At 40.2% G+C, this 16,610-nt stretch overlaps 1 protein-coding gene across 1 annotated transcript in view; it reads left to right on the plus strand.

Annotated features, from left to right (window-relative positions):
• sh3gl1b (SH3-domain GRB2-like 1b) overlaps positions 1-16,610 on the plus strand; it is a 71,367-nt gene that overhangs the window by 13,792 nt on the left and 40,965 nt on the right. The window contains exon 2 of the mRNA XM_060932579.1: positions 15,453-15,521. Within this exon, the coding sequence (XP_060788562.1) occupies positions 15,453-15,521 (69 nt within the window). The remainder of the gene's footprint in view (positions 1-15,452; positions 15,522-16,610) is intronic.

Consider the following 16,610-nt stretch of genomic DNA (forward strand, 5'->3'; position numbering starts at 1 on the left):
GGATAACGGAAAGTTCATTAAAATGGATAACGGAAAGTTCATAAAATGGATAACGGAAAGTTCATAAAAATGGATAACGGTAATGGGTAACGGAAAGTTCATAAAATGGATAACGGAAAGTTCATAAAATGGATAACGGAAAGTTCATAAAAATGGATAACGGTAATGGTGAAAATTATAAGTTGGCCTTATAAGTGCCAACAGATATTCAAGGTATAAGTAGATGAAATGAACATAAAAGGGGTCTTATTTTCAACTAAAGTGTACTGCAGATGTAGTGAGTTGAAACATTTTCTGAATGAGCTAGTTGGCCCCTTTAAATAAACGGGTATCTATTCATACAGTGAGATCGCCAAAGTTTAATAAACTGAAAATGCAATAACTGTAATTTTGAAGTAGATGATGTATAGGACATGTGTCGCTTGTGTCTTGTGACTTATTGTAAAAATGATATAAAGGGTTCAAAATCGCATAGTTACAAATATAATAGTAACTTCATATGATAATATTAACCACTGGTTATTTCAGAGAGGAAAAAAATGGGGACACTATTGCTTCCATTCGGGACAATACAACACAGAATTCGGGACCACTGGGGGACACAAAGAAAAAAAGTTAATTTCGAGCCCTGGTTTCAACATTTAAAAAAAAAATACTATAAACAGTAATCAGTGAGCCATAATAAATGAAACAAAGTCAGTATTTGGTGTGAGACGACCCTTTGCTTTAAAAAAAAAAAGTCTCAGGTCCAGTGAGTGCAGTTTTATAAGGCACTGAGCTGTAGGTTTTACTGAGCATCTTGCATATAGATGAAAGTCTTCCGGATTTACCCAGAAATCCGGATATTTGACAAAACTCTTGAAAATCTCCGGTTTCCCGAATGGAGAAATTTATTTTTCGGATTTTTCGCGTTCCTAGATGCAGCGTAATACTTCGCATCGTCCTTGCATGGGCGCGGTCCTTAAATAGCCCAAACATAGTTCATAGCTTAAAGACAGGTGTTCTTTGTTAACGGCGCGTGTGCCCAAGGCGCGCCTTCAGGTGCACGAGCTAAGGCGCGCAGGACTGACACCGTTCTGCGCAACACGATCGCACTAGAAAGCATGGTCAAGCTGCCAGTGTAGCTGCAGTCTTTTTAGTTGCAAATTACAAGTATTTCCTCTTGTGTTAATAATTCGCCATGTCAAAACAAGCAAATCTTTCCTCCTTCTTTCGACGTGAAGAGAGGTAAGCAATTTATTATATATATATTTTTCCATCTAAGTTGCATTTTGTGGCTTTGAAGCTGAGTTTTAGTGCTGTTTCTAGAACACAACATCATGAAAACGTGGAAGAAACAGCAATAATGGAAGAGCCGGTTTCTAAGCTGCCTAAAACTAGCAATGGGAATTTATTTTTTGTTACATAATGCACTCAGGCTGCCAGTCAGTGTGTGTGTCTCTCTCTCTCTCTCTCTCTCTCTCTCTCTCACACACACACACACACACACACACACACACACACGCGCACGCACGCACCCTGAAAAATCCTAGCTACGCCCCTGATTTATGAGAGAAATTTGGTATTCATTGGTGTGTTTAAATTTACAGGCAATACGAACTAATGTAAACAATTGGCTTCAACTCGCATAAATCTGAATTGGAAATTTTTAGTTCACTTTAGCTTCTGCAAACGCACAACTCTACTAAAAGATTGATAAACGAGGCTCAACGTCCCCAACATTGAAACCTGAAAGCTTTAGAAACTCTAACAGACCTTTACTTTTTAACAGAACTGTTTTGGGATTTTGCTGAGTTTACCTTCAACTGTCTGATATATATTTTTCAAAGTAATGAACTGTGTAGCAGGAAAATCACCGCGTTTTCTAAATGCACTCCTGAAAATTACTCATTAACTAGGGGAATTAAATTTGATATTTTTGACATGTTAAAGTTATAACTTGTTTTAGTGAAAATAAGTACTAGAATGCAGGGTTTTGCGTGTTGTTAATTTTTCGGGGGAAGCCCCCCCAATCTTAGTTTGACTTTCAAAAATTCAGGATTTTTTTTCTTTGCTCCACTTTCATCTCTAATCTTACAGAACCAGCCCCAGTTCTTCTGGACACTTTGCCTGTCACGCTCACTTCATTTTACACCAAAACCCAGCAGCCTTCATTATGTTTTTTCTTTCATCTGAAAAGTGCTCTCTTATGGAATATGCTGCTCCCCCCCTCCCCCCCCGTAGCATTCAGTTTTGTGCTGGAGAAAAGAGAACATTTGGAACTCTAGAATGTTTTTGTACTGACTTGATAATGTAGAAATCAGAGAATAGATTTCTGTAGCAGAGTTTGTATGGGGGGGCGCTAAGACTTTTGGACAGTACTGTAACTGCTATAAATGAGTGAGCAGTGTGCAAAATCCTTTTTTTGATCCAGTGTGCAATCTGACTCAAAAACTAGGTTGCACATCAAACTTTCAGGTTGCTCCACCTACAAGTGACTTTTTTTTTTTTTTTCAAATTAAGTACATACATTACCTAACAACCTTTAACAACCTCACTAATAGCCTTTAACTAAAAACCTTTAACAATGCTACCTTTAACAAGTTACGAGTCTTCAGTTTCTGATTCTGAAGAGGTATAGTCTGGAGACTGATCGGGTTCCCTGCGCCTCCTCCCATATGGTGCAGTCCCTGGCCGGCATGTGGTAAAATTAAACCATGCAAAGAAAATTACGCGGAGATATGATGGGGTTTATTTTCAAACATCGCAGTTTCCCGGGTTATTCGTCAAGTTTCGCGCTTCTTGGTGATTGACTTGGCGTTACCGCTTGTTGGCGCCGCTGTTGGCTGTGATTGGTGGCCAGTTAATTGAATTTGCCGCGTAAGCAGGCACGCCCAGTCCAGGCGCCACATCTGAGGGTTGCCGCCAGGGCTGCTGCCATGGTAATGGCACGTATAGCAGCACTTCCCATGCGGGTCGTGTTACGTGCGTCCAAGTCTTGTAGTTCCCAACTCGCTGCTGTACAGCTAATCGGCGGGGAAAATCGGTGTCCCTACTGCAAAATTTCAGATAGCGCACTGCGCTACCTGGGTTTAAAATTATTTTGCGCCAAGCAAAATGTGATTGCGCGGCGCAACTGTGCAACCAGATATTTTGCACGCTGGTGAGAACAGGACCAACTTGCTTTGTGAACATTCCTCAATGTGAAATGTAGCTATAAATGGATAAAAAGTATTCGGTGATGTGGGTATGAGAAGAACAAAACACTTTTGGATGTGCTGTTAATGGAAAATGATCAACTAAGGCTTTTGCACAGTCCTGCATTTCATGAAAATTATTTTATTAACATTAAATGAGGTTTTTTTTTTTTTAAGGAGGGGTTTTGAGCCAGAGAAATTTCTATTCCTGAAATTTCCACTGATGGAACATGTTAGGTCTCGGTTGACTTTGGTGCTTGGTGTTGTAGTCAAGACTTTGAGGGGTTGAGACCGAGTCAAGACCAGAACCAGACCAGTGGGGGAGGGGTGGCAGCTGTTAACAGTAATGAAAACTTTTTAAATTAGCAATGAGTCACGTTATTGGTCTCATTTGAAGCAGGAAGTTTTACGTCCAATCACAGTAATGATGTTAACAAATAAATTGGACAATCCACAGGTAGTTTGGTGAAATCCTCACAGCTGTGGTCTTGACTGGTCTTGAAATAAGATCCCAAGTCCTCTATGTCCAAGACTGAGGCTACATCCACACGGCAACGAGATTTTTTTTTTTTAAGCGGGTAAAAAAAAAATCGCCTCCACATGGGCAACGGATCAGTAAAATATCAGGTACATATGGCAACGCTTGCTGAAAACGATGCAATACACATGCCACACCTCTACGTGCGCTGTAAGACGGTCCCATCTGAGACACCAGAACAATAGAAGTAGGACGCATGCGCATAAACCCCTTCCTCTACCCGGCGTGAATGAGTGAGTGCTGCTTGTTCTAGTCATGTGGTTGTGACGTCATCGTAAACAAATCTGTTCTACTCATCCAGACGACTTCGCGACGGCGATGTTGCCAGATTTTTCCACTCTGGAAACCGTTCTCAAAAAATATCGTTTTGGGGCACCCAAAGCGCCGGTGCCGTGTGGACGCCAGGCCGAAACGATAAATTTTATCGGATTCACCTGAATCCGTTGCCGTGTGGACAGGGCCTTCGTAAAAATGCAGTCGAGACTGAAACCTTCAAAAAGTGGTCTCGAGTACTACAACACTAGCATTTGGACCTCTAAATATACTAACTCTGATAGTGTGACATGATTTCCACCTGCGTAACAAAACTGAAGCAGTGCTGTAAAGGCAGAGTATGGGTTACAGAAACCCAAATACGTCACGGGTTTCTGATGAAGCCAACATTGGCATCGTTGGGAGCGATACGGAACTTGGGTATCAAAACAAACATTGAAATAAATATACTTTATGGTGTCCACAGTCATGTGATTTATCACCAATAACCTCAATAGGATTTTTTTTAAATCACAAATTCCAGTAGTAGTGTGTGACTCATTCTCTGGAGGAAATGCTAAGACAGTTTACAGTACGGTGAAACGGATTTAATTAAACACAGCACTGTTTTAATTCTGGACTCAGTAACCAAGTCTGATGATATTGATAATATAATAATAATCTTTGAGATGACACACTTCAGCATAGCTGTTCTCCCAGGCACCCCGATACAAAATTATAATGAATACGATAATTATTTACGGTAGATTAGATTAGACGACATTTTTTATTAGAGTTACACTTAATATCTTAAAGATAATATACACACGGCTCTAAAATGATTATGATTATGGTACAAATTAGGATATCAAATGATTATATGTACAATAACTATTAAAATATACACTAATACCCCTTTTCCACCAAATCAGTTCCAGGGCTGGTTCGGAGCCGGTGCTGGTTCACAACTCGTTCAACTTGCGAGCCAGCTGAGAACCAGTTTGCTTTTCCATCGCTCGCGGTGCTAAGCGGAGCCACGTCATTGTCGCTGTATACGTCAGTTACGTCGCTGTATACGGAAGTTACGTCGCTACGTTTACATAAACCTTGGCGCGAATATCAAAGCAAAAACAACACGGAAGAAGCAGCAGCGGCAACAATAATAATAATGGATGACTTCGTGTTTGTACAGCTGCTGCTTCTTGTCGCTTAAAAATGGCGATCTTTCGCGGTCTTGTTATTGTTGTTGGTTTTAACAACTCCGCCCCCCCGCTGACGTAAGCGGTTCTTTCCTCTGGCCCAGCAGAGAGTTGGTGCTAGCCTGGAACCGGTTTTTCTGGCCCCAGAGCCAGTTCTTTGTCAGTGGAAACAGAAAACCCGGTTCCAAACTAAGCACTGGCCCCGAACCAGCCCTGGAACTGCTTTGGTGGAAAAGGGGCATATGTATAGGTATAGATGGCTTTATTAAAATATATGTACTATTAGGTGTACGGAAATAATTTTAAAATTAATCTTAAATTAAATCTTCCAGACAGAGGAGTTTACGGTTTCACGGTAGCATCAGGTCCTTGGGTTTTTTTTTGTTTGTTTGTTTGTTTGTTTGGATTTTTTAAAAATCTTATTAACTTTGAGAGAGCAAAAACAGAAGCGGGTGAGGGGAAAGAATGTTTATAGCTGCTGTAACGTAAGTGAGAACAGGAACTAGCTTGTTTCAGCATGTTCCACAACATGAACTGGAGCTATAAAGGGATTTATAAAAAATGCTCATTCTTTAAGTACAAACTTTTTTAATCGTTTTCGTAAAATCGCTGTGGTGTAAGAGGAGTAAAACACTGAAATGTGACATAAGGAAATGATCAATCACTCTGCTTCTTCACACCACCCTGTTGTTGATTACTTTCCTATTACGGCATGACGCATCACATCTTACATGGAAAGTGTTGTGTATTAAGGGCAGGATTGGTGGATGTTAATGCTCATCGAATGCGTCCTTTTGAGTTTCGCACTATGGATGCTTTTAGAGAGTTATTAAAAGTACCTTCTTACTGGGGACATTCCTTATTATTCCTACATCTCTTTTTTAAAAAAAAACCCCTGCACTTCTCTTGCTTTAGTCCCACTGTAAGAGTTAACGATGGAGCTGCGAGAGCTTTCTGTGCCACGCTGCTTTGGTTTTACATTGAACTAATGTGTATCAGATGCATCATAAACCCAGAGACCAGATCCAGCCCATATGTTGGATTGGAGTTTTGGAAACAGTTCAACTGAACGTAATAATAAACACATGGACAAATAATCTGGTGGAATTTTGCCTGATGACTTTTTTTTTTTTTTTCCCCCTTCAAATCTGGCCTTGGTTCTACAGTTCAGCGTTAAATAGCAATTTTTTTGTGTGTGTTTGTTTAGCGGTTCTTTCCTTTCCTAAAGCTCTTCCTGTACATTTTCAGCATGTGGTTTTGTTACTCTGAGTAATTTACCAGCTCAGATGTTACATCAGCTGATTGCACTCATTTAAAAGCTTAGTCAGTTGGAGAATGAGTCAGGCGGGGCTTCACAGAGACCACATTCGCCTTCCTCTGTAGGGGATTTCTGCCGAATCATTTCTGTGGACGTTAATGCAGAAGACGCAAAGCTTCAGATGATTCATTTTATCATTATCGTTGTTATCGTAAAAGTTCAATATGATGAGTTAACTGAAGGATGTTTAGGTTGATCCACACGAGGCACGTTCTGACATCAATGCATCACAATAGTGACACTATTCCGGTTTATGATGGTCACGGTATTGTGCTTATTTTAGTTTTTAAGTCAGTCATGTGTAAAGATGAATGATCACCTTTGTTCCAAATCTTAAATTAACAAAAAAAGTTGGAGATGTTAAGTCTGCTCATTTCTTCAGTGGACAGTCTTATCTGGATACTGTAGATCTGTTCCCAAGAACTGTTGCTGTAGTCATAAACACTGTCCTGAGCTCACCCCTTTTCAGATATACACCGATCAGCGAACATTAAAACCAGGTGAAGAAGTGAAGAACACTGATTCTCATTACAGTGGCACCTGTCAAGGGGTGGGATATATTAAGCAGCAAGTGAGCAGCCAGTTCTTGAAGTTGATGTGCTGGAAGCAGGAAAAATGGGCAAAAACAAGCAATCTTTGACAAGATTGTGATGGCTGACAGGGGCTTCAAAGTTTGGGAGAATAGCAGGGTACAAGTAATTTACAGCAGGGTGCAAAATGGTAAAATGTCTTCCAGCGGCAGACATAATGCACGCAAAGTGTGCAGATAGATAGATAGATAGATAGATAGATAGATAGATAGATAGATAGATAGATAGATAGATAGATATGCATGCAAGTACGAATTTTTCATGGGGCGGGATGGTTTGGAACAGGCCATCTAAAATTGGGATAACATTTACCCGGGACGGGTATTTGAGGCGGGTCGTCTAGCTTAAGCTTGATTAGCGTTGTTACGCACGCCAGTGTTTCCCACAGAAATTTTGGAGACTATGGGGGAGGCGCGGGGGTTGTTTAAAATTGAGTGATATGTTAAATATTAAGTTATTACTGAAAAACTATTGATTAAAAAAACAGACACTGAGAAATGGTCCTATAAACATCTTTACCAATATAAAAGATTACCAGGACTACAAAAATGCAGAAAAATAGGCTTTACTTATCCAAATGCTCCTGTTGGTTCAAAAGTTAAAGTGCAGAGAACCTCACAGCACAACATGAAGTTACCTTCAAATATAATATAAATGCCTCAGCTTTCATGTAAGAAAAAAAAACTATTAATACTAGTACTGTGTGCAGGCAGTCTCTCCTGAAGACTAAATTAAACAATAATTATAAACTAATAAAATAAATGGCTCAGGCTTCATAGAAGAAAAAAACAATTTGAACAGAATCTCACAGTATGATGCTGAAGCTGCCTAAACAATGGAAAATAAAATACCATTTTGGCCAAAACGTTGGCATCCATTAATTTCTTGTATTAAGTAAAAAAAAAAAAATGTTGCCAGATACTGCTGACGGTTTCCAGCGCAAAATATGTTCAAAACCCACTAAAATGCACTTAAAACCGCCCAAATTGGGTGGGAAAACGCGCAATCTGGCAACACAGGCGTCAGTAATGGCTGCACTCGTGTTGAGGATGTAAACACAGTTGACGCGGCAACGGACATACATGACATAGTGGATGTAATTTACTTTCACGACTTTTTTTTGCTGTCAGAAATATTTAATATTAAATTTTGTGACTCGACTGACAATAGCCGGCGGCATAACAAGCCATAGCCGGCGATTTGCCGCCGGTGACCGGCTACTTTTGAGACCGCTGGGCTGAATGAGCGACTGGCAGGGCTCGAAATTAACTTTTTTTCTTTGTGTCCCCCAGTGGTCCCGAATTCTGTGTTGTATTGTCCCGAATGGAAGCAATAGTGTCCCCATTTTTTTCCTCTCTGAAATAACCAGTGGTTAATATTATCATATGAAGTTACTATTATATTTGTAACTATGCGATTTTGAACCCTTTATATCATTTTTACAATAAGTCACAAGACACAAGCGACACATGTCCTATACATCATCTACTTCAAAATTACAGTTATTGCATTTTCAGTTTATTAAACTTTGGCGATCTCACTGTATGAATAGATACCCGTTTATTTAAAGTGCCAACTAGCTCATTCAGAAAATGTTTCAACTCCCTACATCTGCAGTACACTTTAGTTGAAAATAAGACCCCTTTTATGTTCATTTCATCTACTTATACCTTGAATATCTGTTGCCACTTATAATTTTCACCATTACCGTTATCCATAGCCCTGTGATGACCTGGCGACTTGTCCAGGGTGTACCCCGTCTTTCGCCCATAGTCAGCTGGGATAGGCTCCAGCTTGCCTGCGACCCTGTAGAACAGGATAAAGCGGCGAGAGATAATGAGATGAGATGAGACCGTTATCCATTTTTATGAACTTTCCGTTATCCATTACCGTTATCCATTTTATGTACTTTCCGTTATCCATTACCATTACCCATTTTTATGAAAATTCCGTTATCCATTTTATGAACTTTCCGTTATCCATTACCATTACCCATTTTTATGAAAATTCCGTTATCCATTACCGTTACCCATTTTTATGAAAATTCCGTTATCCATTTTATGAACTTTCCGTTATCCATTACCGTTATCCATTTTATGAACTTTCCGTTATCCATTACCGTTACCCATTTTTATGAAAATTCCGTTATCCATTTTATGAACTTTCCGTTATCCATTACCGTTATCCATTTTATGAACTTTCCGTTATCCATTACCGTTACCCATTTTTATGAAAATTCCGTTATCCATTTTATGAACTTTCCGTTATCCATTACCGTTATCCATTTTATGAACTTTCCGTTAAACATTTTTATGAACTTTCCGTTATCCATTTTATGAACTTTCGGTGCCGAAACGTGGGTGCAAATGTTAGCAACATCAGCATAGTGGCAGGTCCGAGCCTAGCTGTGCTGCTGACTGACTAAACTTTCTGAACTAGAAAGACACCAAGAAAACTCACTTATTCTGTTGAACGGTATCTTCCGTCAATATCATCCACATCATTCCCGTTGTATTTTATAACGTGTCTAACAGTGTTCATTAAGTTCATTCAGTTGCTAGCGTTGCCTGCAGACCAGGCGATGACACTTTGGATCCTGAAGGTCCCGGAGACGTTATGTCTGGGCTTTCAGTTTCTTCCCCGCGGTCGGTCCGCTTCAACCACTTCAGCATTTTTGTTCTGGCAAGAGTCGGCGCAGCGTGTGCGCTAGCAATTCCATTCCAAGTCCATATAATGCGGACTCCGGCCGAAGATTCTAGAACAGAATGCGCTGCTCTGTAGCCTACGGATGCAGGTGCATCGAAAGTGTAGCTACTATGTATTTTTCGCTGTTAACGTTTTAAAATTAAAATTGACAAATTAGGTGAATGTCTACGTATGTGTTACGGCTTTGTAAATAATATTAATGTAGAACTTTTTTTCTAGATCTATTTTTTTTCCATTGTCCCGGGATTGTCCCAGATATGATAATTTTGTGTCCCGATGACATTTTTTATGGTCCCCGGGACATCGGGACACCGTTAGTTTCGAGCGCTGGCGACTGGGTCAGAGCATTTCCAAAATGGCAGGTCTGTCCATCACCGAAAACTCCTACAATGGGCATGTGAGTATCAGAACTGGACCATGGAAGAAGAAGGTGGCCTGGTCTGAAAACGAACATGGCTGCAGCCATGGTGGGTGTGTCCCCCCCCACCCCCTTCCTGCTTTGTAGCTTCAACGCACCAACGTCAAAAATGGCGTACTTCCAAGCTCTGACTTCCCGAGCAAAGTTGAATGCAGTATCAGCCCTACAAACCGTGCAGGACATCTCCGGTGTGGAAGAATCTAAATCTGTCTTTTCCCATGAGGAAACGAGGATACGGACTCGCTTAGCCTTTTGGTGCACACCTTACTCTCGAGGCGACGAGCACCAAAACACAGTTTGTTTATTTTGACTGTACTTTGCATTGCTGGAAGTTAAACAGTCAAGTGCATCGAATCTGAACCATATAATTAACACCTTTTGCCAAGTTTCATTCTTCTGTCATGACACGGCATATTGTTGTTTTTGTTTTTTTTTTGTCCCAGGCGTTCAGGCAGATGTTATCGGAACCCTGCTGTATAGAGCTTTATTCACATGCTCGTTCTGAACATCTGACATCTGGAGGTCTGTACAGCTGTACAGTATAAAACATTGTGTTCCAATTTAATCCAAAACCCGTGGTGTATACACTATACCTCCTCAGCGTCTTATACACACTCGCACTGTGATGTGTTACTGTGGCGTCCAGTCGCATCGCAAAACGAACAATACGTCATGTCATGAAGCACACGGAGTTCGCTCAGTGGCCACTTTAATAGGAACTTGTTCTTGATACTAAGATCCCTGTTCTTGGCTGCAGGAGTGGAACCCAGTGTGGTCTTCTGTTCTGCTGTTGCATGCTGAGATGCTTTTCTGCTCACCACAGTTGTAAAGTGTGATTTATACAAGTTACTATAGCCTTCCTGGCAAAAAAGCTCGAACCACCTCAAATCTGCCCATTTTCTGATCTCTGCCCTTTCTTATCAACAAGGCATTTTGTTTTGTTTCCACCCACAGAACTGCCACTCACTCGATGTTTGTATTTCACACCATTTTGTGTAAACTCTCTCGAGTGTGTGTGTGTGAAAACCCCAGAAGATCAGTAGTTTCTGAAATACTCAGACCAACACCCATGCTACAGTGAAAGTTGCACTTTGAGATCACAATTTGTGTGGGTGTATCTAATAAACTGGCCAGTGAGAGTGTGTGTATGTATGCCAAGACATGAGACAATGTGCATTTTATCTCCGAGTTAATGGATCTGAAACCGACATTGTAGCGGAAGCGCGTTAACCCGACAACCTCATGCTAGACTGAGGTCGACGCCATCTCGTGTGTGTGTGTGTGTGTGTGTGTATCCTGGTGTGGTTTAGAGTTGCAGGGTTTATCGAACTGTTTCCAACCTTCGATATGTTCAGCCACCTCACTCTTTTAATTATTAATCCTGTTTCTCATTCACCAGCTGACGAGTGCATCCCAGAGCACAGATGGTGTGTGTGTGTAGTGGAAAAAGCAGACACGCACAAGGTCAAACGATGCTTAATTTGCTGCCGTCTTCGACCCGTGCTGGTTCTCCGGGTGGAAGTTAACGTGTCTCAATGGAGTTAATGGTTTAGCCTACTGTACGACAATATATACATACATGTAGTCGTCGACTTACAACCTATGCGACTTACGACCGTCTGGTTATGACTGGCAAGTGTTTCCTAGCTGAGCGTACGACAGTTTCCGCCCCAGCTCCCGGCAGCGCCCAGCATCCAGCCAGTGTTGCCAGATACTGCTGACTGTTTCCAGCCCAAAATATGTTCAAAACCTGCCAAAATGCACTTAAAACTGCCCAATCTGGCAACACTGCATCCAGCCTCTTCTATTATGTGTGCAGTGTTTCGCTGGACAAACAACAAGCGAGCTACAGCACGCGTACGGCTTAACCAGATCTTGTGCTATAACGTGTGCAGCTGGTAATCAAAGTAACTTTCACTTTTCTGTTCTGTGTCCAACGTCCAAAATGAAATGTTAGTTTTCAATTGTTCAGCTAAAAAAAAGTTATTAAAACGATTGTGTTGTTGAAATGTTTGCAATTTATTTATAATCAAACTAATACAGGTGGATGAAAGAGTGATGGTGTGATTTTAAAGTACTGTACTAGTACTACTGAGTGATAAGAAGTCCTAGTGAACGCTTGATAAGTAGACAATAATAAATAATTAGGTGTATTTTTCGGCGCGTGCTGTGCACATGCACTATTACTCAAAATAATATACCGGCAAGAAATAAGTTACTTTCACCCCTGAGTATGCGGTGTTTGACTTAAACCAAATAATGAGCCACGGTAATGAAATAAGAAAATGTTGATAAAATAATACTTTAAGCTGATTACAATATCATTACACATCACAATATACTTGCGTTCATTTAACACAGGCCGACTTACAACCAGATCGGTTTGCGACCGGTCAGTCGTAACCAAACGCAGTCGGAAGTCGACGACTACCTGTGTGTGTGTGTGTATGTATAATACATTATCCCATGAACACATCCATTACCTGTTATAATGCATTCATGAGGCATCATTCACATTAATGAGGTGTGAAAAGGCACTTTATAGCAATGTTTATAATATGACAAACTGTATCGCAAGCAGTGTTTAACACTGATGAAAAGAAATTCTGCTCCAGTTTATGAACGAGTGGTTTTTGTGATATCTGCTATGAACACGACCACTAACGGATAATAAAGAGAAAACGTTTTCATAAATAGTTATAATCATATGGAGCACCTTATGAACACTTTTTATAACATCAGTATTCACGTATATATTTCATGATACTGTAACTACGACCTCCATAGACAGTCCCACCAGCAATCTGCATGCGCAGCCTCATTTACAGGGACGATATTTACAATGTTTTAGCGCGTTACGAGACTCGGCTCGCTGTAACGTTAGCATGTGAAACCATATTTCCTGTCCAGGAATTGAGATGATCATATGTAGCAAGCGAAAAAAAAAAAATTGGTTCATTTGTGAGATTACAAGGAGGAAGTAATCATTTTCACATCCTGTTTATTTAAAGTGAAATTCACACATCCAGTCGGGTTACGTAGAAGTGTCCGTGTGTCAAGATGCTAACATTGGAATGCAAGTAAATGTGATGTGCACGAGAAGTGAACTTATACGTCATACTCATACCGGCAATTATCGTGATATGGATATAATCGTGATTCCTTTACATAAAATCAGAAGGAGGTGTGTCTGACTCTTTTTAACGTTAAAAGGAGCAGAGCTGAGTGTTTTAGAAATGGCGCACAAATATATCGTGACTTCAGAGTTTTAGAGAAGAGGATTTGAAAAAAATTTTCACTTAATAGCCACCCACAGTCAGGGGTGCCAGTACTTTTAATCTTGAGTGAAAATGCAGAGGAGTTTGAGCGCAAACCTTATCAGAAGGTGCTCAGAACATGGTTGTGTAACAGAAGAGCGAGCGAGTGAGTGAGTGTGTGGGAATTGGCAAGAACTAAACAGGAAGAAAAACTGGAAATAAATTGGCTATTAAATGAAAGTGAAATTTGGGTTCTGTCTGAAACTGGTCAGTGTGTGTGTGTGGGATGTTTGTGCATGTGTGTAAATGTTCCAGATGAAAAGTATGATCAGATTTTCCTTTTCCACAGCGACGGATTTACAAGTTGAGAAACGTGCAGATCGCGACTCGGCATTTGGATTAACGCGTCCTGTAAATGTCATTTTAAACAAAACAAAAAACAGCCAGACCAGCAAAAAACCCCAAATCTGTTCTTCGCATTAGTCCCTTCCTCTTCACTGAGCACATGGTTGAAATTAGCGTTCAGTTCAGCTGACATGGTCTCAGAAACATGCAGTCCTCTCACCGCGTAAATAAAACACTGCACCAAACTATGGGATCACACACGAAGCGAGAGGTGTGTGTCGTCGCCCATGGGTCACCGATAACTTTCTGGGGTCTGGGACAGAATTATTAACATGGGGCTCATCTCAAATACTAGAATTCATCTCCCCATACTGTACTGTTTTGTTTGTTTTAGTGTATGCATTCATGCCAGCAATGCATCCCTTTTTATCAATCTTTTACAAAACTCGTGTAAGTGTTTTCGTAGTTCGAACCAAACTTAAAAGTCTTAGCTTGACCTCCAAAAGTTTTATCAAAAGCGTCATTTACCGAGCTCATTCACGACACTGCAGGTTTCCATTTAGCCACGCCCATAAAACTAAAAAAAAAAAAAAGGGCAAACAGGGCTGAAAATGAATAAACAGTGAAATCTTATCTTATAGAACAGTAAATCTTCCAATATTGCAGCTCAGCCACTGCAGGGGTGTCATTACTTTTGTCCTAATGCAATACCTAGATTTTAGTCTTAATTTATGGATTTGTTTATGAATCACTTTCTTTCAGGTCATTAATATGAAGTCTGCAAAGTTTCACAAATTAAATTTGAGCGTGTTATCCGTATATAAACCTCAGGAACACTTCGGCAGTGACGCGATTCGAAGCTGATCGTTTAGGGAGTCTCTATGTAAATTTATGTAAAATCAGGAGGATACGAACTTTTTCCAAACTAATTTGATTTTCACAAATACCACGTGTTCTTGTGGAAATCACTGACGAATAAATCTGTTTGTATCCCGTTTGATAAACGAAGACCCAAAGATTTAAGTTTCAGTCATCAATCCTAAACTTGGCTGAACAATTTAAACAAAATATCTATTTTATTGTTTACAGTTAAATACAGACGCCTTATTTGAAGATCAGGTCAGCTGACCCCGAGAGAGCGTTTATTTTAATAGAATCTCGCCAACTGGGAAAGCAGCCATTTTAAGACACGACCCAAACATAGTGGACAACGTGAGTGGCGGAAAAAAATTAGTGAAGCTAAAATACGCGGCTTCTTGTGGTGCATGTTTGTAGCTCCGCCCACATCTGTGCTAAATGAAAGGAAAAGTATATCCATAAATAAACTTTTCTTTGCCACCTTTTAGCACAGTATTACATGATAAACAGCTTCCAAGTGAAAGGTTTAGTGTTTAAAAATGTTTTTTTTTTTTTTTGGGGGGGGGGGGTTATTCGGATAATCCAGATACACCATGGCAGCTACCTTTTTGAAAACTACTGTGTTTTCAGTTTGTGGTGATGCACTGGGTTTTTTTTTTTTTTTTTAATGGGTTGGTGAAATCGTACACCGAGTCATCACAAACCTTTCTCACATTTGAGTGTGCGATGTGGCTTGACATTTGTTAAACAGCATGAAGCGTTTGTTAAATGATTATGAACTCTGTCTGTCTGCAGATGGTGAGCGAGAAGGTTGGTGGAGCAGAAGGAACCAAGCTGGATGAAGAATTCCGAGACCTGGAGAGAGTAAGAATTTTTTTTGGGGGGTTTGGTGTTTTTCTTTCCAAAATCTGGTCACTTTTTTACTGAGGACCCTGAATGCTGATTGAGAATCAGACACGTGCAGTAAAACTGAACATTTGCGTCATGACCAGTGTTGGGCACGTTACTTTCAAAAAGTAATTAGTTATAGTTACTAGTTACTTTTCCCCAAAAGTAACTGAGTTAGTAACGGAGTTACTTTGTCATAAAAGTAACTAATTACCAGGGAAAGTAATTATTCCGTTACATTTTGTTCCCCCCCCCCCCCCCCCCCCCCAAAAAAAAAAAAAACCCAAATTCAATTAGTGTAATCATAATAAAAGTGAATGTTAAATGTGTTTAATGACTGAAATGGACACTTAACAGAACCAGTTAGTAACATTATCTACACTATATTAATATTTTTGTGGGACAATGTGAGATAAGACATCTATCAAATTTAATATATTTTTGTAGTTATTAAAATTGTTACTAATTACTGGCCACTGACAAGGACAAACGCTTTGTTCCTCGACATAATGTGCATTGCACGTAGACATTTTTGCCTTTTATTTCAAGTAATGAAAAGTAATGCTGTATTTCCAGTGTGAAAGCGCAGTGCTGGGCTGACCGCTCACCATCGCTGGGTCTTCTGATTGAAAGTGTGCGCAGTAGTGCAGTAGGCGTGGCCTACCTACGTATGTTGTCCAAAGCTACTCTGATTGGCTGACTATGCCGTTGTCTCGCGTCTCCCCGCCCCACACTAAAGCAGAGTAAAGAAAGGCTAAACGAGCAGCGTGCCAGATGAAAACAGCTTTAATAAAGTAACGCAAAGCATTTTATTGTAAGTAACGGGAACGGCGTTATAACGATGTAAAAAGTAATTAGTTAGATTACTCGTTACTAAAAAAAGTAACGCCGTTAGTAACGCCGTTTATTTCTAACGCCGTTATTCCCATCACTGGTCATGACCAACAGCATTTATGATTTTTGAGCTAATTCACTGAAAGGGAAAGGACCTGGGACATCCAAGATGTGCATTTGATTCCCTTAGCGGTTACTTTCACGTCTCGTTGACTTTAAGTGAACTTTGAC

This window comes from Neoarius graeffei, chromosome 10, assembly GCF_027579695.1.
Source record: "Neoarius graeffei isolate fNeoGra1 chromosome 10, fNeoGra1.pri, whole genome shotgun sequence".
Taxonomy (NCBI): Eukaryota; Metazoa; Chordata; class Actinopteri; order Siluriformes; family Ariidae; genus Neoarius; species Neoarius graeffei.